This window comes from Leucopleurus acutus, assembly GCF_964270905.1.
Source record: "Leucopleurus acutus genome assembly, chromosome: 13".
Classification (NCBI taxonomy): Eukaryota; Metazoa; Chordata; class Mammalia; order Artiodactyla; family Delphinidae; genus Leucopleurus; species Leucopleurus acutus.
Genome location: NC_139155.1, coordinates 83,843,605 through 83,871,148, shown reverse-complemented (window position 1 = coordinate 83,871,148; position 27,544 = coordinate 83,843,605). Strand labels below are relative to the sequence as shown.

Genomic DNA, 27,544 nt, shown 5'->3' with positions numbered 1-27,544 from the left:
CAAGAATTTGCATTTCTGAAAAGTTTCCAGGTGATGCTGATGCTGCTGGTCTCGGAAACACACTTTAAGAACCTCTGCTGGGTGAAAAAAGAAACCGGCCCCAAATGGAATCACTTGTGCTAAGCCCTTAATATATAACTTCAATTTCAGCCTCTCCCAGGGGTGGAATTTTAAACCAATCAATCTGGAATTTCCTGATCATCCCTAGTGAGGTAATCTGCTTGATGGGCTCCCCACCTTCACCCCCAAGGGAAGGCGACCTTACCTGAAATAATCCTTTCTTTTGTTTATGACTTCCTTGTCTTATCCCCCTTTTCTGCCTTTAAAAACCTTCCATTTGTACAGCTCCTCTGAAGCTCTTTTCTACTTGCTAGATGAGATGCTGCCCAATTCATGAATTGTCAAATAAAGCCAAGGAGATCTTCAAATATACTCAGTTGAATTTTTTTTTTAAATATTTATTTAGGGGCTTCCCTAGTGCAGTGGTTAAGAATCTGCCTGCCAATGCAGGGGACACGGGTTCGAGCCCTGTTCTGGGGAGATCCCACATGCCGCGAACCACCTAAACCCATGCACCACAACTACTGAGCCTGCACTCTAGAGCCCACAAGCCACAACTACTGAGCCCGCGCGCCTAGAGCCCATGCTCCTTAACAAGAGGAGCCACCGCAATGAGAAGCCTGAGCACCGCAAAGAAGAGCAGCCCCGCTCGCCGCAACTAGAGAAAGCCCAACGCACAGCAACAAAGACCCAGTGCAGACAAAACTAAAATAAATAAATTTAAAATATTTATTTATTATTTTTTTTAATTTAGTCTGCTCCAGGTCTTAGTTGTGGCTCACGGGATCTTCATTGTGGCATGCGGGATCTTTAGTTGCGGCATGCAGACTTCTTACTTGCGGCATGCATGCGGGATCTAGTTCCCCGACCAGGGATCGAATCCAGGCCCCCTGCACTGGGAGCATGGAGTCTTACCCACTGGACCACCAGGGAAGTCCCGAATTTTGTTTTTTAACAGCTGTAATTCAGAATTGTTTTCATAATTTCCCAACGGAGAGAGAAGGGTCATGATTATCTACCAACAGATTGTCCAGTTCTATGAGGGATCTAAGAGTTAAGATCATTAACACTTGATAATAACAACCAGTGTCCATTGATGCTTATGATGTGCTGGACACTGGATGAGGCACTTTTCACAAATTATCTCGTCTAATCCTCACACCAGTTTTGGGGAATACTTTTATTTTTCCAAGTTGACTGTAGGAAATGGGGATTTGGAGATTAGAGAATTTGATCAAATTTATGTACCAGGAAGTAACAATTGTGAGGTTCAAGTCAAAACTATTTAACTCCACAGCCGTGTTGGCTACTACTTTACAGCCCTGGCACATAGTAGGCGCTCAGTAAATAAGTTGTCAAATGAATGAACAAAAGAATCTTTTTTTTTAATATCAAAATCCTAGTTACTCAATGGAAGACACTTTGACTTTTTTAAAGTGCGATTTACCAGGTTTCACTGTGTAACAAAGAAGGAAGGAAGATATGGTGCCTTAGAGGATCAATTTCTAGAGAAATTTCAAGGCAGAAGGAACTTTTGAAAAGGACAGTGGTGCAGAAGAGATTCATACCAGCAGTGGTGGCTGGGGATCCTGATGGTAAAAAATAAATGCAGCAACATTAAATTCTTTCTGATAAGCATTGCTCTGCGAAGGCTACATTCCAACAATGTTCGGTGGTTTTTAGTCTATTCACAGAGTTGTGCAACCATCACCACAATCTAATTTTAGAACATTTTCATCACCCCAGAAAGAAGCCCTGTCTGCATTAGCATGTACTCCCCCTCCTCCAGCTCTGGACAACCACTAATCTACTTTCTATCTCTATGGATTTGCTGTTGTGCACATTTCATATAAATGGAATCATACAATAGGTGGCCTTTGTGGCTGGCTTCTTTCACTCAGTAAAATGTTTTCAAGATTCATCCACATTGTAGCATCTGTCAGTGCTTCATTCCTTATCTCCTTACCAGCACTTTATTGAGGTATAATTTACCTAAAGGAAATACAGTGTTAAGCATACAGTTCCGCAATATTTCACCTATGTATGAACTCATGTGACCTTCACCAAGCTCAAGATGTAGCACATTTTCATCACCCCATAGAGTTTCCTCACATGTTAAAAGAAGGAAAACTGGTAAAGTACACATAAGATAAAATTTATTTTACAACCTTAACCATTTTTAAGTGTACAGTTCAGTAGTGTTAAGTACATTCATATTGTTGTGCAACCAAACTCCAAAACTTTTTCACCCTACAGAACTGATACTCTATACCCACTAAACAACAACCCTCCATTCCCCCTTCCCCCCAGCCCCTGGCAACCACCATTCTACTTTCTGTTTCTATGAGTTTGTACACTAGATATCTCATATAAGTGAAATCATATAGTATTTATCTTTTGGTGACTGGCTTAATTTCACTTAGCATAATGTTCTCAAGGTTCATCGATGTTGTGGCATGTGTCAGAATTTCCTTCCTTTTTAAGGCTGATTAATATTCCATTGTATGTATACACCACATTTTTTTTATCCATTCATCTGTGGACGGACATTTGGGTAACTTCCACCTTTTGGCTATTGTGAATAATGCTACTATGAACATGAGTGTGCAAATATCTCTTTGACACCCTGCTTTCAATTCTTTTGGATATGTACCCCAAAGTGGTATTGCTGGATCATATGATAATTCTATTTTTCATTTTATTTATTTTTTTTCTTCTTCTTCTTATTTTTTTATACAGTAGGTTCTTATTAGTCATCCATTTGATACACATCAGTGTATCCATGTCAATCCCAATCGCCCAATTCATCACACCACCTCCACCCCCACGCCGCTTTCCCCCCTGGTGTCCATACGTTTGTTCTCTACGTCTGTGTCTCAATTTCTGCTCTGCAGGGACTTCCCTGGCAGTCCAGTGGTTAAGACTCTGCACTTCCACTGCAGGGGATGCAGGTTTGATCCCTGGTTGGGAAACTAAGATCCCACATGCCATAAAGTGTGGCCAAAAAGAAAAAGAAATGCAATTGATATTTTATATTGCTCTTGTATGCTGCAACCTTGAGCTCATTTATTAGCTCTAGTAGTTTTTTTGTGGATTCTATAGCCTGTTAATATAGTGGATTACATAGATTGATTTTTTGTTAGTATTTATTTATTTATTTATTTTTGGCTGCTCGGGTCTTGGTTGCAGCTGCGGGATTTTTTTTTTTTTTTTTTTTTTTTTTTTTTTTATGGCTGTGTTGGGTCTTCGTTGCTGTGCGCGGGCTTTCTCTAGTTGCGGTGAGCAGAGGCTACTCTTCGTCGCAGTGCGTGGGCTTCTCATTTCGGTGGCTTCTCTTGTTGCGGAGCACGGGCTCTAGGCACGCAGGCTTCAGTGGTTGTGGCTCGCGGGCTCAGTAGTTGTGGCTCATGGGCTCTAGAGCGCAGGCTCAGTAGTTGTGGCTTAGTTGCTCCGCGGCATATGGGATCTTCCCCGACCAGGGCTCAAACCCGTGTCTCCTGCATTGGCAGGCGGATTCTTAACCACTGCGCCACCAAGGAAGTCCCTAATTTATTTATTTTTTACTTTTTTGGCTGCATCGGGTCTTAGTTGTGGCACATGGGATCTTCGCTGAGGCATGCGGGAGCTTTTGTTGCAGTGCACAGGCTTCTCTCTAGTTGTGGTGTGCAGGTTTTCTCTCTCTAGTTGTGGTGCTCCGGCTCCAGAGCGCGTGAGCTCTGTAGTTTCTGGCACGCGGGCTCTCTCGTTGAGGCGCGCGAGCTCAATAGTTGTGGCGCGCGGGCTCAGTTCCCTGACCAGGAATCGAACCCACGTCCCCTGCATTGGAAGGTGGATTCTTTACCACTGGACCACCAAGGAAGTCCCAAAAGATAATTTTACTTAAGTCAAACTGAGGATTATAACCCAAGAGACAGACTCTCAGAAGCTCTGAGAACTGTTCTGCCTATTAGAAGTCAAAGACACAGTCATAAGCCTTTTTGAGACAAAGGATCATAAATCAAAATGACATACAGACATTTTACATAAACTTCACCGAAGATACAGAGTCCAGGTAAGCAAGCAATTAAGTCACCATGACTCCCTACAGAGTTTGGAAAGAGTGCTAATCTTTTAAGCAGTTACATTGCTAGCATTAGAAGAAAGGGGAAAAAAAGTTGACCTTTGTGGTCAAGCAGGCATTCACCTTTGAGGAGGTCTGGTTAATGTATAATGCAAATGTACATTGCACATGAGAGAGGGAGGGAGGAGGCCCAAATGTACAGAGAGAGAATTTTATATTTACATTTTCTTGTCCTGCCTTAAAATATAAATTTTATTTCATCAATGTAGTCCAGTTTATCTATTTTTTTCTTTTGTTTCTTTTTCTGTGTTTTTTAAAAACTCATTGCCAAATCCATCGACATAAAGCTTTTCCACTATGTTTTCTTCTTAGAGTTTTGTAGCTTTAGGCCTTTGATCCATTCTGAGTTAATTTTTGTATATGGTGTAAGGTAAGGTACGTCACACATTTGCATGTGGGTATCCAATTTTTCCAACACCATTTGTTGAAAAAACTATCCTTTCCCCAATGAACAGTCTTGGCACCCTTGTTGAAAATAATTTGACCGTGTTTGTGAGGGTTTCTTTCTGGACCCTCTATTCCTTCATTCCTTTTTATGAGTGAATAATAGTCCATTGTATGGATATGCCATATTATACTTATGGTAAGCCTAATATTTCTCCATATTTAATCACAGGGTGTCTTCAGGTCTGTGACTAATGGATTACTGAGCCCTTGCCCGGGGCCTTGTTTGATCATTAAAATATTGTACCATTGTACCATCTGAAATTAGTGTCTGTTTTGTTTGTTTGCTTTTTGTTTGTTTGTTTTATCCTTGTCCACTCTCCATTTTGACTCCACAGCTTCACTGTGGAGAAAATCTGGTACACCTACCACGAAGAAAACTGCCAATACGTTCCTGGGAAAGACAAGCTCCATTGCTGGATTGTCTGCCTATGACTATTACAAACCCTGAATTAAATCTAAAATAACCCGTTTTGTAATCCACACTGCTAATATTCTCAGTCATACCCTGTGTAGCTGTAGAATGTTTTCTAATTTCGAAGCGGTGATTTTTGTCTTATCTATTACTCCTCCCTTCCCAACCCAAGTGCCAAGCGCCTGGCACACAAGCTTAGTGTTTGTTGGCGGGAAGAATCCAGAATACCCGCTAATATTTTTTGAGCCTTTCCTAAGCGCTTTTTGTCACAGTCATTGTCTCATGATCTCATATATTCCTCACAACGACCCTACTCCGTAGGTACGGTTATTTACCCGGGAGTAAAGTGAGGCTCGGAGGACTTAAGTAACTTGCAAAGGCCACACGCTGGTCAAGTGGAGGAACCCAGGATAGAGCCAGGTGCATAGCGCAGGGAATCTCCATTTAACTGAGGGTCAGATGCCGCCGGTCCCGGTGACCATAGGCCTGGAAGCTCTGCGCAACACAGACCACTAGACTCCCGCGCGCTGCCACCAACTGCTGTTTTCTGCTTTGCCGCACGCTTCAGGAAATATTCTCAGAGACCGGATCTGCCTCCCCGTACCATGCAAATTCTATGGCTGGAACACCTGAGTGCAGAAAGGGAAGAGTTGTGTGCTTTTTAGCCTCCTTCCCAGAATGCGGTGGAAACTCCGCCCCTGTCTCCGGGGACACCGGGCTTCTGCGGTGGCTGTCACCAAGGGCGGAGCTGGGGTCGCTGCCCCTCCCCGTCTGCAACAGCTCTCGGGCTGGGAGCGATCACTGTCACCCCTTAACCTCTCTGTTCCTCTTCGCGGCGGCCCTCCCTTTCCCTTGTCCTTTCGTGCCCCAACCACAACCTGGAGGCCGCACTCCAGCACGGGCCTCCGCTGGGACGGTGCACCGGGAGTCCTGCCCTGAGATCTGCCCTGCGTGGCCTCCTCCTACAGCCCCTCTCCGGGCCCACCCCTCGGCTGCGCTGATTGGCTGCACCTGCCCCGCCCTGAACAGGCAGGGTCCACTGACCCGCGGAAAGTTTTCCGTGCCGGGAGGAAGCTGGACATTCGGAGACTCCGAGAAAGCAGCAGCTCCGGAGGCTGCAGGGGTCTGGGCGGCCATGGAGGAGCCCCCTTTGCGAGAGGAGGAAGAGGAGGAGGGGGACGAGGCTGGGCCCGAGGGGGCCCTGGGCAAGAGCCCCTTCCAGCTGACCGCCGAGGACGTATATGACATCTCCTACGTGATGGGCCGCGAGCTGATGGCCCTGGGCAGCGACCCCCGGGTGACACAGCTGCAGTTCAAGATCGTCCGCGTCCTGGAGATGCTGGAGACGCTGGTGAATGAGGGCAGCCTGACGGTGGAGGAGCTAAGAATGGAGCGGGACAACCTCCGGAAGGAGGTGGAGGGGCTGCGGAGAGAGAGCTCGGCGGCCGACAGGGAGGTGAGTGCTGGGAGCGGCCACTGGCAGGGGGGACGCTTTCTTCTCTTGAACATCCAAGCTCCTCAAAACAAATCACTACGAGTATGCAGTCCTCAGATTAGAAGCGTTAAGATGGTTAACATTAATCGAGCACTTGCTCGGTGCTGGCCCCTGTGCCGAGTGTGTTCTAAAGCAGCGGCTTCCTGCATTTTTGACCAGAACCTTGAGCAGTGGCTCTCAAGCTTTAGCAGCCATCAAAATCACCTTGAGTGTTCGTTAAAACACAGATTGCCCGGCCCCAGCTGCAGAGTTTCTGACTCAGTAGGTCTGCAATGGGACCTGAGAATCTGCATTTCTCACAAGTTCCAAGATGATGCTGATTCTCTTGGTCCAGGTTTCACACTTTGAGAAACTTTGACCTAGAGTAAGAAATGCTTTTTAACTAAAGAGAAATTAGTACTTATGACCACAAAAAGATACATATAAGAATATTCAGGGCTTCCCTGGTGGCGCAGTGATTAAGAATCCGCCTGCCAATGCAGGGAACACGGGTTCGAGCCCTGGTCCGGGAAGATCCCACATGCCACGGAGCAACTAAGCCCGTGCGCCACAACTACTGAGCCTGCGCTCTAGAGCCTGTGAGCCACAACTGCTGAAGCCCGCACGCCTAGAGCCCGTGCTCTGCAACAAGAGAAGACACCGCAATGAGAAGCCCGCGCACCGCAAAGAAGAGTAGCCCTCACTCACCGCAACTCGAGAAAGCCCGCACACAGCAACAAAGACCTAACTCAGCCAAAAATTACTTTAAAAAAAAAAAAGAGGGCTTCCCTGGTGGCGCAGTGGTTGAGAGTCCGCCTGCCCATGCGGGGGACGCGGGTTCGTGCCTCGGTCCGGGAGGGTCCCACGTGCTGCGGAGCAGCTGGGCCCGTGAGCCATGGCCGCTGGGCCTGCCCGTCCAGAGCCTGTGCTCCGCAGCGGGGGAGCCCACGGCAGTGGGAGGCCCGCATACCGAAAAAAAAAAAAAATCAGAGCAGCTTTATTCATAATTGTGCCAAACTGGAAACAATCTAAATGGAAAAGAGGAATACATTTTTAAACTTGTGGTGCATTCATATGATGGGATACTACACAACAATGAAAAAGAGCAGAGTAGTGATACACACAACTGTATGGATGAATCCTACAGATACTACATTGAGAGACAGAAGCCAGGTACAAAAGAGAGCGTCCTGCACGTGGAATTCAAGAACAGGCAAACTAATCTTTACTTATAGAAGACAGGTTGATGGTAGCCCTGGGATGGGAGAATGGGGGGGGGGCAGGAGGGACATTTATAGAGAATTAATCCAGGTGTGGTTACATGGGTGTACACATATGGTAAAAATTGTCAAGCTATAAACTCAAGATTAGTGCATTTTTCTGTATATATGTTATACCCCCATTTTACAAAATTACATTTTACGTTGATATCCAGTATTGATGAAACAGAAGTTTCAACAATTTACCCTAACTCTCCCTTACTAAACATGATGTACAGTCATACTTTCCTATTCTATTTTTGTGAATTTTTAAATTATTTTGCAACTCACTGAATTAATATCATGACTCACTAGTGAATTTCCAGCTATAGTTAAAAAAAAAAAACTGCCCCAAGGGGATTATCTCATTTAATCCTCATACTATTGTTATTCCCATTTTACAGAAATGGAGGCATAGAACAGTTAAGTAATTTGCCTGAGGACTTAACAAGTAAGAGGTGGAGGCAGGATTTGAGCTCAGAGATGCTAGTCATAACCACACTGTACTAAAATACAGACCTATGACCTTTCTTGTAGTAACATTTGATGAGTGACTGCACTGTGTGGGCTCTGGAGCTATGGCACTAAATTAGACAAGGTCCCTGCCTTCACGGAGCTTCACATCTAGTGGGAGAGGCAAGACACACAGACCTCCAAAACTAGACTACAGGATTACAAACTGAGAAGTATGCCATGAAAGGACAGCAGGAACTGGGTGGCTGAAACTCATAGGGAAGAGTGAAGGTTTCTGGTAGCTTCCTTGGTACTCTTTTATTTCACCTACTCATTGCTCACGGTGACAATTATATTTGTAGATAAGGTTCTTCTTTAGTATCCGTCATATGAGATGGTTGAGTGTCATGATTAGTAGCCTGACTTTTGAGATTCAAGAGCAGTTAAATGACTTGCCTAAGATCCCTCAGCTCACATTCTGTGCTCTTTTCCTGTCACCTCCAGCTCCAGGCACAAGGATATGGAGGAAGCCCCGTCATGGACCATGAACAGTGTGGTCTGCACGGGGGCCGGGTCATTTCCTGTCTGGGGCATAGCGGACAAGCTTGTCAGCCAGCGGATGAGCTGGCACGTTTTCCTCCCAAACTGTAGTCTTAAGAACAGGGGTGGGGCAAAAGGCAGAGAAAATGAATATTTAGTGTCACTAGACAGTTTATAAAAATATGCCCTAGTGTTTCTTTCTTTCTTGTTTTTTTTAGTTACCATTTTTAGTTGCGGTAGACATAAAAGTTACCATCTTTTTAAGTGCAGAGTTCAGTGGCCTTAAGTACTTTCACAGCCATTATTATGCAACCATCGCCACCATCCTCTCCAAAACTCCTGTCTTGCGAAACTGAAACTCTGTACCCACTAAACACTAACTCCAAATGCCCCCTCTCCCTCAGGCCTCTAGTAACTACTGTTCTACTTTCTGTCTATATGGATTTACCTATTCTAGGTACTTCATATAAGTAGAGTCGGATAATCTTTGTCCTTTTGCCACTGGCTTATTTCACTTAATGTCCTCAAGGTTCTTCCATGTTGTGGCATGTGTCAGAATTTCCTTCCTTTCTAAGGCTGAATACTATTCCATTGTATGGATCCACCACAGTTTGTTTATCTGTCTGTTGATGGACACTTGGGTTGCTTCCACCTCTTGATTTGTGTGAATAATTTTGCTCTGAACGTGGATCCATAAATCTCTCTTTAAGTCCCTGCTTTCAAGACTTTGGGGTATATACCCAAAAGTGGAATTGCTGCATCACATGATAATTCTATTTTTAATTTTTAAAGGATCTGCCATTCCGTTTTTCATAGTGACCACACCATTTTACATTCCTACCAGCAATGCACAAGAGTTCCAATGTTTCCACATCCTTGCCAACACTTACTTTCTGATTTGTTTGTTTGATTACAGTAGCCATCACAATGGGTATGAGAATAGTTTGTTTCCTTTCTTTTTAAAAAATTTAAGTTCAAAATTCAAGTGTTACAAAAGTGTTTGCCTTGGAAAAGCTCCCTCCCCATCTCTCTCCACCCCTAGCCACCACTTCCCCTCCCTAGAAAAAATTAAAATGATCAGTTTCTTAAAGTATCCAGAGATACTTTGTGCAAACACAAGCAGATATGAATATATTTTTCCATTATTCACACAAATGGTATTATAATATATACCCCGTTCTGCCTCTTGCTTATTTTCACTTAACATGGCATGAAAGTTGTACTAAATCAGAATATAAAGAGCTTCCTCACCTTTTAATGGCTTTTGAAAACTTCCACTGTACAGTGTTATCAATTGCTCAACGTGAGGGTTCTTAACTTGGAGTTTTTGGAACCCCCCAAGAGGACCATGATTCTAATCCGCAAAATCTATGAACTTGCATGAGAAGAAATTGTATTTTTATTTTCACCAACCTCCATCTGAAATATAACACTTTCTTCAATTATGACTATAGACAACAAACCACAGTAATATTAGCAGTACCTGTGACAATCACCAGTGGAAATCACAGATGTTTTCATATCCCATTACAGTGTAGTGCAGAACTCAAAACTTTGTTTTCCTTCTGTATCTTATTAGACCTGTGGCTACATCGTGTTATTTAATAAAGAAGCAGGTCTAGGAATCACAAATTTATTTTTAGAAGATTTTGATGAGTGTGTTATCTTAGTTGGTTTTCTTGTAATTCTATGCCTTTTATATATTTAAAATCAGTATTTTGAGATGAAATCCATGTGGGCTTTACCAGGCTGCCGTAAGGGTCCACGGCACAAAAAAAAAGGTTCAGAATCTCTGCTTTAACAAGTTTCCTATCAAAAGACCTTCATTTTCCAATCGTTTGCTCCGACCCCATGCAACAGTGAATTACTCTGACCTGTAGCAGTTGGCCCCCTCAGTATCTAGGGGAAGTGGATTCACTGGGTCAAAGGAAAGCCACATTGGAAGTTTTTTTTTTTAATTAATTAATTAATGGCTGCATTGGGTCTTCATTGCTGTGCGCGGGCTTTCTCTAGTTAAGGCGAGTGGGGGCTACTCTTCGTTGTGGTGCACGGGCTTCTTATTTTTTTTATTTTTTTTCAAAACCAGAACATTTATTGCGTGACTAATAATTGAAATCCTTAAGGTGAACTGGATGCTGCAACAGCTGCCCTCTTGGGTTTAGGTGTTGTTTCTTCACGGAATCCATGCCTGAATCTGCGGTATACATTTTTAGGTGCCTCATTCGACCAGTCCCGGTGGTATTTCGTCTTTTAGCTTTAGCACTTCAGTTATACTTCCTCTTCCGCTTGGCAGGGTAGCCACATTTACCACAGGTCGACTTCTGAAGGTGGTAGGCGTTAGAGCCACAGCGGCGGCACAACGTGTGCGTCTTATTCCGACGCTTTCCAAACGAGGACGTTCCCTTCGTCATCTCGCTTCTGCCTCCGAGACCAACGAGCTCGGGCTTCTTATTGTGGTGGCTTCTCTTGTTGCGGAGCACGGGCTCTAGGTGTGTGGGCTTCAGCAGTTGCAGCTCGCGGGCTCTACAGCGCAGGCTCAGTAGCTGTGGCGCACAGGCTCAGTTGCTCCGCGGCACGTGGGATCATCCCGGATCAGGGCTCGAACCCGTGTTCCCTGCATTGGCAGGCGGATTCTCAACCACTGCGCCACCAGGGAAGGAAAGTCCCCTACATTGGAAGATTTAATAAGTATTGTCAAGTTGCACTCCAAAGGGGTTAAAGAGATTGGCTCCCTCTGCAATCGGTGAAGGAACTGGTTTCCCCACAGCTTTTACAACACAGTGTGTTTTCAAACACGCTGATGTTTATCAATCCGAGAAGAGGAATGTGGTCACTATTGCATTTCTCTTTATAGTGTGGCTTATTCTCTTCGTCACCTGTAGAATATTCCAGAGTGTGGTTGTGCCTTAGTTTGTTTAACTAGACTTCTGCTAATGGACATTTAGGTTGTTTTCAAATATTTGCTTTATTTTAACTTTAGCTTGAAAAAATGTCAAACCTATGGAAGAGTTGCAAGATAAGTACAATGAACACTTGTATACCCTTCACCTCAATTCATGTGTTATATTCAGGTGTATGTATATATGTGTTTGTGTGTGTGTATACTATGTCTTAAGAGATACACACTGAAGTATTATATACACACATATACATACATGTATATATGCACATGTGTACTCATATTTAACAAATATTTATGTCTATATATTATTTATTTGCTCAGAATCTTCAGACATTATGTTAGCTGCAGAGTTAGTAAAAGATTAGGATCTTTCACCCTAAATACTAAATACTTCAGTGTGTATCTCCTAAGACATATTGTTACATAACCACAATAAATAATTGAATTCAGGGGGAAAAGTTGGTAGAATACTAAGATCTAATAGGCCATCCCTATTCAAAATTCATAATAATATCCTTTATCGCATTTTTTTTTCTGATGCAAGATCCAATGCAGGGTTATACGGCACCTTTAGGACATATCTCTTTAGTCAGCTTTAGTCTGGAACAGTTCCTCAGCTTTTCCTTGTCTTTCATGACCTTGACATTTTTTGAAGATTGTATATCAGTTAGTCTGTAGAATGTCCTTCAACTTGGGCTTGTTCTGATGTCTCCTCATGGTTAGATTCAAGTTATACATGTTTAGCAGGGATACCACTTAAGTGTGCTGTGTCCTTCTCGGTGCCTCATATCAGGAGGCACCTGATTCAGTTTGTCGTTATTGGCGATGATAACTTCTATCACTTGGTTAAGGTGGTGTCTGCAAGATTTCTGCACTGTAAGGGTGTCTTTGTTCCCTTTGTAATGCATAAGTAGCCTATGGGAAAGTACTTTGAAACTGTGAAATATCCTGTTCCTCAACAAACTTTCACCCCAAAGTTTTAGGTCCATTCATTAGTCTTGCCTGAATCAATTATTACTGCGTTGGTTGCAAAAGGATGATTTTCTGACTCTATCATCTTCTACACTTATTAATTGGCATTCTTCTGTAAAGTACAGATCCCCCTCCTCCTTTCTGGTATTAGTCCGAGTTCTCCAGAGAAATAGAACAATAGGTGATATAGATGTAGATATAGACACAGATGAAATTATTTATCATAGGAATCGGCTCACGTGGTTATGGAGGCCGAGAAGACCCACAATCTGCTGCCTGCAAACTGTAGAATAAGGAAAGCCGGTGGTGTAATTCAGTCCAAGTCAGAAGGCTTGTGTCAGGGGGCTGATGGCATAAGTCCTGGTCTAGGTCCAAAAGCCCAAGAACCAGGAGGGTTGATGTGCACTGTCCAAGGGCAGGAGAAGAAGGATGTCCTGCTCAAGCAGGGAGTGAATTCACCCTCTCTCCACCTTTTTGTTCTATTCAGGCCCTCAATGGATTGGATGAAGCCCACCCACACTGGGGAGGAGCCTCTGCTGTACTCAGGTCACCAAGTCAAATGCTAATCTCTTCCAGAAACACCTTCACAGACACACCCAGAAATAATGGGTTAACCAGCTGTCTGGGCATCCCTTAGCCCAGTCAAGTTGACACATAAGATTAGCCATTACATCCCCATTAATTAGTTAATTAATTTAAATTTAAATTTTTATGTATTTTATTTTTTTGGCCACGCCACTCAGCATGTGGGATCTTAGTTCCCCGACCAAGGATTGAACCCATGCCCCTCGCAGTGGAAGCTTGGAGTCCTAACCACTGGACCACCAGGGAATTCCCTAAATTAAAAATTTTAAGTATGGATTCCTGAATCCTGTTTTTATTTAATGGGTTACTATCCATTCCTGTTACTATTCACGCGGATACTCAAGTCGTTCAGTTTGGCCAGTAGGAGTGCCTTCAAACTGTGTCCTTTTGATCTGTCTCCATCCCTTACACAATGGAATGTTCCAGACTCAACTTGGACTTTCCCTGTTCCAGCCCTGGACTCAGCTTTTCTCCAAGGAGCCCTGGCTCCTTTCTTGGAGAATGGTACTTGAAATTCTTGCCTCTTTACCATCAACCAAACACTTCCAACAGGCAACGTCTCATCTCATCGGATCCCTGGGAGTAGTAACAGAACAAGAGAAGTTTCCTTTCTAGGATGGACAGTCCATCCTCATGAGGGAAACTGTATAAGTGATATCTTTTCTTACAGATGAACCTGGGACCAGACAAAATGGTGGTTGACCTGACAGATCCCAACCGACCACGCTTTACTCTACAGGAGCTGAGAGACGTGCTGCAGGAGCGCAACAAACTCAAGTCGCAGCTGCTGGTGGTGCAGGAAGAGCTGCAGTGCTATAAGAGGTGGGCTGTGCTGCCTGGGGCTCCTACACTGCAGAGCAAGACACTGCCTAGAATTCCTTGATATATTACATATCTGTTCTTATGTTCATCCAATCTACTTATTGAAGACCCACTATATGCCAGACACTATTCCTGGCACTGGGGGTAGAGCAGGAACAAAACAGAAAGTCCGTGCTAGTCTAGGGGGAAGACAGGCAATCAGCCAGAAGGCCTGCAATGAACACACAGGATAATGGTGGTGAATGCTGAAGAGAATGTAGATCAAGGTGACATGACAGAGAGCAGAGTGCTGGGGGGGGCCCTGCTTTAGACTGGGTGGTCAGGGAAGACCCCCCTGAGGTGAATGACAAGAAGCAGCCAACCATGTAAAGATTTGGTTGCGTAAAAGTAGAACAAGAAGCGCAAAGGCCCTGAGGTAGGAACCCATTTGGCCAATTAAAGAGGCCCACCATGGTGGAACTTGGAATATGAGGTAGAGGATGGTCCAGAAGAGACGGAGGGGTGGCCTTTTTGGACACAGGAAGGAGCTCTAGTTTTGGGGGTTTTTTAAAAATAAATTTATTTATTTTTGGCTGTGTTGGGTCTTCGTTGCAGTGCATGGGCTTCTCATTGTTGTGGCTTCTCTTGTTGCGGAGCACGGGCTCTAGGCACGCAGGCTTCAGTAGTTGTGGCTTGCGGTCTCTAGAGCTCAGGCTCAGTAGTTGTGGCGCATGGGCTTAGTTGCTCCACGGCATATGGAATCTTCCCAGGCCAGGGTTCAAACCTATGTCCCTTGCATTGGCAGGCAGATTCTTAACCACTGTGCCACCAGGGAAGCCCAGGAGCTCTAGTTTTATTGTAAGTGTAATGTGAAGATCTTGGGAAATCTTAAGGGAATGACACAGTTGATTTACTATTTTAAAAGATCAATGTGGTGATTTTGATAACTGAATGACTTGGTTATGTGAGAGAATGTCCGTGTTCTCTGGAAAGACACTTAAGCATTTAGGAGTGAGGGGGTAAGATTCTTTTCTCCAGTTTACTCTCAAGTGGTTCAGGGAGAAGATGGTTGCATGGGTGGGTGGGTAGGTGGATAGGTGGATGGATGGATGGATGGGTAGGTAGATAGATACACGGATAAGCATTTGAGGGATCTGGGTAGATATATGGGAAGTTTTTGTACTAGTATTACACCTTTTCTCTAAGTTTGAAATTGTATAAAAATTACAAGTTAGAAAATATCACAATAATACTGGGTAGAGGAGGAACTGTAGGACAAGCAAGAGAGGAAATAAGGAAGCTGTTGACATAGCAGGTTTGTACTTCACTTTATCCTTCTGCACCATGTTTCCCCAAATAGTTTACTTTATGTAGGTATTTCTTGAAAAGGGAGCTCTAGGGAGTTCCCTGGTGGTCCAGTGGCTAGGATTCGGCACTTTCACTGCTGTGGCCCGGATTCAATCCCTGGTCGGGGAACTGAGTTCCCACAAGCCACACAGCGCGGCAAAAAGGAGCTCTGTGGTTGAATAATTCTGGGAAACACTGAGTTAAACAAAGCAGGTTTCCTTAGAGGCAGGAGAAGGAAAGATCAAGAGAATAAAAACATGGTGCCAGGACTTCCCTGGTGGTCCAGTGGTTAAGACTTCGAGCTCCCAATGCAGGGGGGCGCAGGTTCGATCCCTGGTGGGGGAACTAAGATCCCACGTACCTCAGGGTGCCGCCAAAAAGTAAAAACCAAAACAAACAAAATGTAGTGCCAACTAATATTTATCAATGCTTACCATGTGCTAAGTGTATCCCGAGCATCATTTCAATTAGTGTTCACAGCAAGCCTATGAGTTAGGGTAATGTTATCCCCAAGATGATCTAAGGGTCAGAGAGGTCAAGTACCTGCTTGAAGTCCCAGGGCTGGTGGTGGCAACCTTGAGACATGGCGTCAGACAGCCTGACATTAGAGCCTGAGCTTTTAATTATCATGCCACATTTGGACTCGGAAAGTTTGGAAGTAAGGAAATACTCTAATTCAAAACAAAACAAAGCTCCAATGATATTATTCCTTAAATTCATTCAATGTGGCATCATTAAGAGAGCATCAAAATAAAAATGTCCTAGGAAGCTAAATCCAAAAGAGCTGAGCTCTGCCAACAGGAATTTAATTGTCTTCCTTCTGCTGAGGTTGGAACGCTGTTAATGGAAAGACCTGTCTTCATCTCATTTAATAAGTACTCCAGACACGGTTAATTAAAAAGAGGAACTCTTAGACTGCCGATGCCATGAGCAGCTGGCTAGTGAATAAAGCAACCCACGTTAGTTCCAGTTTTGAATTCCCAGAGAACAACAGATGTGCACTTCCCATCTGGTACAGGCCAATAGACAGACAGCAGGATTCTGTTTAGTCTCCTGTGTTATATATTCTGGAGAAACCAGAATGTCAACTGAGGTGTTCTCTTAGCAACTGCATCAATTTGGAGGCCGAAGCTCATACTAATGATAGTTTTAACTGAAAGCAGAGATGGTCGACTGTTTCCAAAGATGGTCACAACGGTTTTTCCCATCCTGCATTCCTTTTTTAATTAATTAATTATTTATTTATTTATTTTATTTTTGGCTGCATTGGGTCTTCGTTGCTGCGCGTGGGCTTTCTCTAGTTGCAGCGAGCTGGGGCTACTCTTCATTGCGGTGCACGGGCTTCTTATTGCGGTGGCTTCTCTTGTGCGGAGCACGGGCTCTAGGCGCACGGGCTTCAGTAGTTGCGGCACACGGGCTCAGCAGCTGTGGCGCACAAGCTCTAGAGCGCTGGCTCAATAGTTGTGGCACACAGGCTTAGTAGCTCCGCGGCATGTGGGATCTTCCCGGACCAGGGCTCGAACCCGTGTTCCCTACTTTGGCAGGTGGATTCTTAACCACTGTGCCACAAGGGAAGTCCCCCTGCATTCCTTTTCCAATGAAATTTTTCCACTCCTCTCATCGGAGTAGAGGTAGAGTCTATTTTCCGTCCCCTTGAATCTGGACGGCCCTATGACTTGCTCTGACCAATCGAATGTGGTAGAAGTGATGCTGTTTGGCTTCCTAGGTTAAGGCTCTAAAAGGCCTAGCAGCTTCCATGTTTGTGCTCTCAGATTGCTGCCTTGAGACCACCATGCTATGAGGAAGCTCAAGGTAGTCACATGGAGAGGTCACATGAAGAAGAACCAAGGTGCCCCATATGACAGCCCCAGCTGCATCCAGCCCCCAGCTGATCCACCAACTGAATGCAGCCAGTTGAGAACCCCAAACTAGACCATCAGGAGAACCACCAAATGAACCATAAGAAACAGAGCCATCATGAGAAGTCATAAATCATCATAGTTTTAAATCACTAAGTTTTAGGGTGTTATGTAATGGTAGATAGTGGGAAACGGTAATTTTTAGATGATTCTCATATGAATATTATTATAATAAATATATATAATAAAAATAGAAATAATATTAAGTAATAAGAGCCCACTCTTTGCAAAGAAAGAGAGAGAGGGGTAAATTCTGCTATCTGACATTCATACCTAAAGGGGTATCTCAGTCAGCTCAAGCTGCCATAACAAAACACCAGAGACTGGGTGGCTTAAACAATAGAAATTTTTTTTCTCACAGTTCTGGAGGCTAGAAGTCCAAGGTCAAGGTGCCAGTATGGTTGGTTCTGGCTCTTCCTGGCTTGTAGACAGCTGCCTTCTTGCTGTGTCCTCAAATGGTGGGGAGAATGAGAGAGCAAGCCGTCTGGTGTCTCTTCTTACAAGGGCACTAATCCCATCATGAGGGCCCACCCTCATGACCTCATGTAAACCTAATTGTCTTCCAAAGGTCCCATCTTCAAATACCATAACATTAAGGGTTAGGGCTTCAACATATGAATTCAGTCTGTAGTAAGGGGAAAATTGATGCCTATAGCATGGACATAAATTTACCAGTAGGTACCACAACAAAATACCTAAGTGGATCTAATGAGCTTACTGGGTCAGACTTTTTTTTTTTAATATTTATTTATTTATTTATGTGGCTGCATCAGGTCTTAGTTGCAGCATGTGGGCTCTCTAGTTGTGGCGCCCTGGCTTAGTTGCCCCACGGCATGTGGGATCTTAGTTCCCCGACCAGGGATCGAACTTGCATCCCCTGCATTGGAAGGCAGATTATTTTTTAATATTTAAAAAATTATTTATTTATTTATCTATGGCTGTGTTGGGTCTTCGTTGCTGCATGTGGGCTTTCTCTAGTTGTGGCGAGCAGGGGCTACTCTTCATTGCAGTGCACAGGGTTCTCATTGCGGTGGCTTCTCTTGCGGAGCACGGGCTCCAGGCGCCTGAGCTTCAGTAACTGTGGCACGGGGGCTCAGTAGTTGTGGCTTGCAGGCTCCAGAGTGCAGGCTCAGTGGTTGTGGTGCAGGGGCTTGGTTGATCCACGGCATGTGGGATCTTCCCGGACCAGGGCTTGAACCCGTGTCCCCTGCATTGGCAGGCAGATTCTTAACCACTCCGCCACCCGGGAAGTCCCATGGAAGGCGGATTCTTAACCACTGGACCACCAAGGAAGTCCCTGGGTCAGACATTTAAATGCTTCACCATGGTCAGCCTTCTTTTGGTTGCAGGTGACAGAGATCCAATTCAAACTAGCTTAAGCACAAAAGGGAGTTTTATCGGTCACATAGCTGGGAAGGATCCTGGAACTGGTCTCAGAAATAAAGAAAAAACTGCAACTAAGGCCTCAGTGTTGGAATCAGGGACTGTGTGCCTCTTTCTTTCCTCTTTGCTTCTCTTTATTGGCCTTATTATTTTGTATTAAAGACAGTCCTTCTCTGAATCTTAGGAAGCATGGCTGCTGGCAATCAGCAAGTGAGAGAGAATAGCCTTCTTCCAACTTCTGTACATCAAATCCAGGGAAGTACTCTGGCCCTCTTTGGGTCACCTGACCTAAATATCTTATTGATCAATATCAATCTAGGTCTTATCACCATCTGACTTACTATATATTTTTAAATTTTACTTATTTATTTGTTTCTTGACTGTTTCCTTTCCCAATGGGATATAAATTGCATGAGAGAAGGTATTTTATCTATTTTGTTAATTGCTATATCTATATACATTGGTACAATTTGTAGCTTAATAATATTTGTTGAACGAATGAATGAATTCCATTTATTATCTCGCTTAATCCCTCAATCCTAGGAATTAGGTACTTTCATTATCCTTATTTTACTAATTAGGAAATCAAGGGTTAAGTTAAAGGATTTATACATTGTTATATTTCTAGCAATTGGAGAAGCTTAAAGTACCAGCCAATGGAATTAGCCAAGGGAAAGAAAGAAGAGGTGTCAACAGTGGAAAGGTGGAAGGAAGATTCTAATCATCTGAGTCAGAATGTCTAACTGTAGCATTTCAATGATAATATTATTAATATAATAATAATTATTAAGCACCTTCACTTTCAGAGCTGCACAGATAAGAGATCTACAATAAAACAACCCACTTATTTGTCTCCTTTTTCCTAGTGGCCTGATCCCAGCAAGAGAAGGCCCAGGAGGAAGAAGAGAAAAAGATGCTCTGGTTACCAGGGCCAGCAATGCCAGCAGTAACAAGGAGGAGACAATCATAAGGAAGCTGTAAGTCACCTGGCTGCCCCCTGTTGCCACTAAATAATCACTAAAGGAGGGAGTTGGGGTGAGAGGGGGAGGTCCTGCTCTCCTGGTGGTGGTCTTGCAGCTGCTATGAAAACTCATTGCCGGTGTATTATAATATCTGCCAGGCAGTAGCGTAAGCATTTAACATATATTAATTCATTGACTCTTCACAGTGACCCTATGAGGTAGGAACTATTACAATCCCCAACTTACAGATGGGGAAGTAAAGACCAAGAAGTAAAGTTACATACCCAAGGTCACACAGATAGTAAACAGTGAAGTCAGGATTTGAACCCAAGGAAATCCAGATTCTACACTCTACTGCCTCCCTATGATATAATAACAATAACCAAATAATAATAATATTACAACCACAAGAAAAACACAGTAACAATAATGATTGGAGTTTAAGGGGGCTAGTTCATCACCAACTTTGGAGGACCCTGGGTCTCCCAATGCTGGGACCCATAATGCAGTGTCCTCTGAATACCCGCCTCGTGTTCACGCACCATTGTTAATCCCTTGTTTCTTTGCTTGCTGTGCCTCAAACCATGGGTGTGGGACACTAGTTAAAATTCAGATTCTCAGATATCAAGTCATTGGTTCTAGGATGAGGCCCAGAAATCTGGCTTTTTACTAAATTCCCAGACAGTTCTGATGTGGGGAACCCTTGGACCACACCTTGAGATGTGCCTTTTCTGTCTACAGATGTCAGTACAATTAGGCACACCTTTCCTCCACCCCAGGCTGAAGGGAGCAGCTGGTTTGCCTTGGTTGCTTTGAGAATGTCCGGCCTGGTGACAGTTTATCAGCTCCTGGTCTTTTGGATCGAAAGTGAGAAACAGCCTCGATCAGGGATCTCAAACTAGAAAGCCTACGGGGGCCAAGCACTTAATGTGGATGAGTGATGGGGCTGTGGGGTGGGGTAGGGGACAGTTGCCCCTCAGTTCTGTCTGGCCTAGGAATAACATGTTACCAGAGCTTCCGCTTCTTGAGTGAAGCCGAGAAGCCGGATTTGTTCATGGAATCTGATATCCAAATGCCAGCAAATAATTTAAGATTAAAAATAAAGACTGTACAATCCAAACGACCCACCATTGCAGGCTGTATCAGGTCCTAGGCCGCCATCTGGCTCTTGCTCCATTATTCCTGCCTCTCAGGGAGGGCTGAGGGGACCTCGTTTTCTTCCATTCATTCGGTCATTAGTCAGTCAACAAACCCTCACTGAGTCTATATTGTGCACCAGGTGTGGTGCTTAAGCTGGGGGTGCTGCAGTGACCTATTTTGCAAGGACTTCGTGGACTCCAACTTCACAGGGAAATAATTTTGAGGGATCAGAGATTCTGAGTTACCTTCCAGGGCAGGTTTAATTAAGATGCCTTTGTTTCAAGAGAGAGGAGAAAATTTTATTTTTATTTTTCTCTTTTTGGATCTCAGGAACATAGGGTTGCGTTAGTGAGTCTCAGCTCATGGCACAATGCACCTCGCTGTGAGCGTAAGACCCCTTTCTTCTTGGTTTTATTTGTTCCCTCTTTATCCCCATCCCCCATTCCCATTCTGCTTCCCAGCTCCCCTCCCCCTCAGCCAGCCTCCTATGGGTATTTATTTAACATGTTCTAAAAATTGTATATTGTCTTTTGTGGATGTATTTTCAATAGTAACTGATATTTTGTTTAACACTTCATTCTGTTTCCTCGTATTGTTTTTTTTTTTTTCACTAAGCACTGTTGTCGTTTTCTTTTTTATCAGGCACTCTTTTTTTTTAGAAAAAGAAATATATATTTAAAAAAATTTTTGGCTGTACCGTGGCATGCGGGATCTTAGTACCCCGACCAGGGATGGAACCCGTGCCCCTTGCAGTGGAAGCGCAGAGTCCTAACCACTGGACTGCCAGGGAATTCCCTCAGGAACTCTTTTTTAAATTTTAATAATATATTTTACTAACCCAACACATCCAAAATATTATCATTTCAACGTGTGATCACTATAAAACATTATTAATGAGATATTTTACATTCTTTTTTTTAAATAGTAAGCCCTTGAAATCTGATGTGTATTTTACACTGACAGCACATTTCAGTTAAAGACTCGTTGTGGGGCTTCTCTGGTGGCACAGTGGTTAAGAATCCACCTGCCAATGCAGGGGGCACGGGTTCGAGCCCTGGTCTGGGAATATCCCATATGCCGCGGAGCAGCTAAGCCCGTGTGCCACAACTACTGAAGCCCGTGCGCCCTAGAGCCCGTGCTCCACAACAAGAGAAGCCACCACAATGAGAAGCCTGTGCACCGCAACAGAGAGTAGCCCCCGCTCACCGCAACTAGAGAAAGCCCGTGCACAGCAATGAAGACCCAACGCAGCCAAAAATAAATAAAATTAATTAAATAATTTAGAAAAAAAAGACTCGTTTTGTTTCAAGGGCTCAAAAGGCATGTGGCCACTGTATTGGACAGCATAGCTTTAGCCGATATATGGTCAGATGCTTTGGGCTTTGAGAACTGAGTTTGAATGATCTTTTTTTTTTTTTTTTTTAGTATTTTTTATTTTAATCATACCTAACATAAAATTTACCATTTTAATTTTTTTTGTGTGTGTGGTACGCGGGCCCCTCACCGTTGTGGCCTCTCCCGTTGCGGAGCACAGGCTCCGGACGCGCAGGCCCAGCGGCCATGGCTCACAGGCCTAGCCGCTCCGCGGCATATAGGATCCTCCCGGACCGGGGCACGATCCCATGTCCCCCGCATCGGCAGGCGGACTCACAACCACTGTGCCACCAGGGAAGCCCTTAATTATTTTTTTAAAAATTGAAGTGTAGTTGGACTTCCCCGGTGGTCCAGTGGTTAAGACTCCACACTTCCAATGCAGGGGCTGCAGGTTTGATCCCTGGTCAGGGAACTAGATCCTGTATGCTGTGTGGCGCAGCCAAAAAATAATAATAATAATAAAGAAATTGTAGTACAGTTGATTTATAATGTTGTATTAGTTTCAGGTATACAGCAAAACGATTCAGTTATACAAATATATATATTCTTTTTCAGATTATTTTCCATTATAGGTTATTACAGAATATGGAATATAGTTCCCTGTGCTGTACAGTAGGTCCTTGTTGTTTATCTATTTTATATACAGTAGTTTGTATCTATTAATCCCAAACTCCTAATTTATCCGTCCCCGCCACTTCCCCTTTGCTCACCATAAGATTGTTTTCTCTGTCTGTGAGACCATTTTAATCACTTTTAAGTGCACAATTCAGTCACATTAAATGCATTAAGATCCTGTGTGTCCACCACCACTATCCACTTCCGGAACTGTTTCGTCATCCTGTCCCGAAGCTCTGTCCCCATAACCATTAACTCTTCTGTTCCCCTCCTCCAGCCCCTGGCACCCACCACTCTACTTTCGGTCTCTATGAATCTGACTACCCTTGGGACCTCATATAAGTGGAGACATGCAGTATTTGTCCTTTCATGACTGGCTCATGTGATTAGCGTAATGTCTTCAGGTTCATCCATGTTGTACCACGTGTCAGAATTTCTTTCCTCTTTAAGGCCCAGTGATATTCCATGGTATGTATAGACCACATTCGATTTATCCATTCATCTGTGGATGGACATTAAGCAGTTTTTAAGAGCTGTCCATATAGCAGCGTAGACATCCAACTTGTTTCTGACCCCAGCGATGGGATCGCAGGTTGCCTCCCCCACTGTGGACAGTGCTGCAGTGAATATCTCCATGCTTCTTCATGTCCTCTCCTGGACCTGGGTGTGAATTTCCCAGGGATATATACCCAGGAGTGATACTGCAGGGCCGTGGGGCCTATCATCCAGGGTTCTTGCTTATCAACAAAGGCTCACGCAAAAGGAGTGACTGAAAAGATTTAAAGAAGGGACATTTTACAGACGTGGGAACAGAGATGCGGGATGGAGAAGCATCCTGGGGTGGGCAGCAGAGGGGCGGGGGGAGGGAGCTGTGAGGGGAAGGGGGAGAGTCATACAGGCATGCGGCCTTTAGAAGAGGAGCACACAGTAACTAGTGAAACAAAGCCTGGCATGGACAGAGCAGGGAGTGAATGCCCTCACCTCTCTCTCTTCCCACCCTGCCCACGCGTGCAGGCGCTTCCCATTGGCTGAGCTCAGCCGGAAGCTAGAGGACAAGGGAGCTTGTTGAGATCCCCCACAGAGCTCAGCCGCCTGGAGCCGCAGGCTAGTGAAGAGAGGGGATGCTTCTGCAGGGGCAAACAGCCCCCCGAGTGCGTGTCTTAGTTCAGTTAAGTATTACGCGCAGGCTCAGCGGCCATGGTTCACGGGCCCAGCCGCTCTGTGGCATGTGGGATCCTCCCGGACCGGGGCACCAACCCGTGTCCCCTGCATCGGCAGGCGGACTCTCAACCACTGCGCCACCAGGGAAGCCCTACCAGGCTTTCTTGAATGGCTGCATGAAACAGCTTTATCAGACGAGACCACCTGAAGCCACATTTACTTACTCTTCCAACAAATACTTATTGAGAGCCTACCATGTGCTAGGCACTGATCTAGGTGCTGGGGATACAGTGAGCAAGACGGATTCCCTGCCCTCATGGCGCTTACATTCCAGCAGGGGAGGCAGAGGGTGGTCAGGAAATGTACTAACGGGACAGCTTCAGATGGCCCTACCTGTGCTGAAGACCATTAAATAGGGTGCTGAGAGAGAGGTTGATCAGGAGCTGTTTTTTTTTTTTTAAAGTTATTTTTGGCCGTGCCACGCGACTTATGGGATCTTAGTTCCCCAAACAGGGATCGAATCCGGGCCCTGAGCAGTGAAAGCGCAGAGTCCTAACCACTGGACCACCAGGAAGTTCCCGATAGGGAGCTACTTTAGATTTGGGGAGTCCCAGAAGACGTCTATGGAAAGGCAACATTCAAGCTGAGCCCTGGAAGGCCATAGCGACCTGAGTTTTCCCTGCCTTCCTGGCAGAGGGAACAGCAGGTGTAAAGGCCAGAGGCTGGAGAGAGCTTGTGCAACAGAGATCATGGTGGCTGGAGCGGCAAAGAGAAGGGAGGCGAGGTTGGAGAAGGGGAGGGAGCGGGTCATTCGGAGCCGAGTGGATCCCGGTGACGACTTTGGGTTTCATTCTAAGTGCTTCGGAAAGACCTTGGAAGGTTTGAAGCTGGGGAGTGACATGTCCATAGTCACCTATAAAAAGGTCACTCTGGCTGCTTTGTGAAGAAGGGTTGAGGGGACAAGTAGGGCCAGTGGGAATGTCTCTTCCCCAAGAAAGGGTCTCCCGAGGTAAGATAATGAATGAGAGCATCTCCACCCTACAGCAGGTGTCAGATCTGAAGGTGTTTATTTGGGACATTCATTGGCCGAGGATCTCACTGTAAACAAGGCTTCTAGACCCATAAGCTACTGGTTTCTTTCTTTTAATATTTATTTATTTATTTTATTTTTGGCTGTGTCGGTCTTAGTTGCGGTGTTCGGGATCTTTTTGCAGCACGCGAGATCCTCTGCTGAGGTGCATGGGCTTCTCTCTGGCCGTGGCCCGCATGCTCAGTGGTTGCGACACACGCAGGCTTAGTTGCCCCACGGCGTGTGGGATCTTAGTTCCCTGACCAGGGATCGAACCCGTGTCCCCTGCATCAGAAGGCGGATTCTTAACCACCGGACCACCAGGGAAGTCCCCATAAGCTACTGGTTTCTTTCTGCCTCTTCTAGGGGAGTTCTTTGGGTTACTTAATTGGAGTTTGAGCCTGATACGGCAAAAATAGAATGTTTGTAAGCCAGCCTGAGGACACAGGTTTAAAGAGCGTGAGACCACAAATTCACGTCAGACAAGATTACTGAGCTAATGGGATGAATGAGTGAATGAATGAATGAACGACTCTCCGAAGAAGTAGGTCATGCTGAGAAGGATTTTTGTCTTTGTCCTGAGGACAGTGGGGAGCCATGCAAGGGTTTAAGCTGAGGAGTGACTGACTCTGCACAGTGACGCGGTCATTCTGGCTGCCCCGTGAGTGGATTGTGGGGGGAGGGGAGGCTGTTATGCTCCTCCTGGTGGCTTGGCCTGCGGGTGGCAGTGGAGGAGATGAGAAGTGGGGGGATCAGAATATAGCTGGGGCGTGGTGACTAAAATACAGCAGGTGGGCTGAGGGGAGACGAGTTGAGAACAACTCCCGGTTGCTGGCTTGAATGACGTTTCCTGAGACAGGGAAGTGGGGTTGGCGGGGTATGCGCAGGCTCAGGGGGCGGGCGGCTGAGCCCTAACGCCTGTATCCGCATGTGAGTCAAGGGATCGTCCTGCTGTTGCTGGCAGAGCTGCTAGCGGTGCTCAAGAGGTTTGTCTTTGACTGAAAGCAAGAGCCCGTATCCCCATCACTGACTTTTCAGCCCACCAGCCATCTTTCCTACAACTGGAAATAGCATTGACACTGTACTTTGTGTCACTGTACTTTGATCAACCCCAGATGTCATTCTGTTTTTAAAATTTTATTTATTTATCTATTTTTGGCTGCACTGGCTCTTCGTTGCAGCGCGGGCTTTTCTCTAGTTGCGGTGAGCGGGGGCTACTCTTCATTGCGGTGTGTGGGCTTCTCATTGCGGTGGCTGCTCTTGTTGCGGAGCACGGGCTCTAGGCGCGCGGGCTTCAGTAGCTGTGGCACGCGGGCTCAGTAGTTGTGGCGCACAGGCTTAGTTGCTCCGAGGCATGTGGAATCTTCCCCGACCAGGGATAGATCCTGTGTCCCCTGCGTTGGCGGGCAGATTCTTATCCACTGCGCCACCAGGGAAGCCCCCAGATGTCATTCTTCCTTTTCAAAACTTTGCATGAGGGGGACTGAAAGTTTGTTACTCATGCCTCAGGGGATATCTTTATATGTTTTATCTGTTATATCCAAGAACTTACATGTTACTCTCTATTCATTGCAAATATCTATTTTATAATTGTAGGTACCATTGAGAAGTTATCACTTCCTCTACAATAAAAACCACTTAAAATCAGAAATTAAAAAAAAAAAAAGGTTCCAGACTCCATCTGTCAGTCTAGCACAGTAGTTATGTGGGCTCTGGGCCCAAGTCCCAGTGGTTCCAAGATATGCTGTGTGACCTTGGGCCTGTTACTTAACCTCCCATAACCTCAGTTTGCTCATCTATAAAATGGGGGTATTGATTGTACTCACCTCCTCATGTTGTTATGAGTTTGAAATGAGCTAGTAGATGGAAAGCCCTGGAACAGTGCCTGTCCCATAATGAGCCCCGAGGAAATGGCCTGCAGGAGCTGCTTACAGATTTTGCAGGAGGTTCTGCACCTCCCACTTCAGAACTCGCTCTGTCTCCTCTGACCCCTCTCTCTCTCCACCCAGGTTCTCTTTCCGATCAGGGAAGCAGACATAGATCTGGGACCATGGCTCAGTTCTCAGAAGACGACTTCAAAAATCATCTCTCAGTGCCAGTGCGTACCCACTGCACTTGCTCCTTTGTTTGCCCTCAAAGCCGTCTGAGGAGGAACGGATGAGGTTTTCTCCCCGGCTGCAGAATCGAACACCCCCGAAGGCTGGGCCAGGGCGAGTGAAGCGGCACAAAGAAACCGAGAAAGCAGAAGGAAAGCGAAATGGGGCCACCTGCAGCCCCACTTCAACCCCCCAAGAGGCCCCCAGCATGCGGATGTGCTTTCTGCTTCTCAGGGCTCACAAACGACCCAGGTCTTTACTGCGTAGCTGCAAAATACACCAGCCCAAATCGGGGTGGGAAGAGGATGCAGGACCATCTGGTATGGACTTTGCAGTGATGACTTCACTGATATTTGGTGACTATCTGATTTTGCTAACGTGACTTTCTTTACATGATTTTTTAATTAAAGTAAAATGACTTTTACACTTTCTGTGTTTTAGAGTGGCCTCTTA

General features: G+C 45.1%; 1 protein-coding gene and 1 pseudogene across 3 annotated transcripts; one reads left to right on the top strand and one right to left on the bottom strand.

The window, feature by feature from the left end:
* The first annotated feature begins 6,093 nt into the window (after positions 1–6,093).
* RILPL2 (Rab interacting lysosomal protein like 2) lies at positions 6,094–27,534 on the top strand. Of its 2 annotated transcripts, none has more exons than XM_082853595.1 (4): positions 6,094–6,495; positions 13,895–14,046; positions 19,541–19,651; positions 27,005–27,534. In XM_082853595.1, the coding sequence occupies exons 1-4, from the start codon at positions 6,175–6,177 to the stop codon at positions 27,033–27,035; spliced, it is 615 nt and encodes a 204-aa protein (XP_082709721.1). In that variant the 5' UTR covers positions 6,094–6,174; the 3' UTR covers positions 27,036–27,534. The 2 variants fall into 2 exon arrangements, with proteins under 2 accessions (XP_082709721.1, XP_082709722.1); XM_082853596.1 differs by lacking the exon at positions 27,005–27,534 and adding an exon at positions 20,378–23,083.
* LOC309970897 (large ribosomal subunit protein eL37-like) lies at positions 10,672–11,193 on the bottom strand (annotated as a pseudogene). Its single transcript has one exon. The product of its transcript is annotated as a large ribosomal subunit protein eL37-like (transcript).
* Positions 27,535–27,544: the final 10 nt, after the last annotated feature.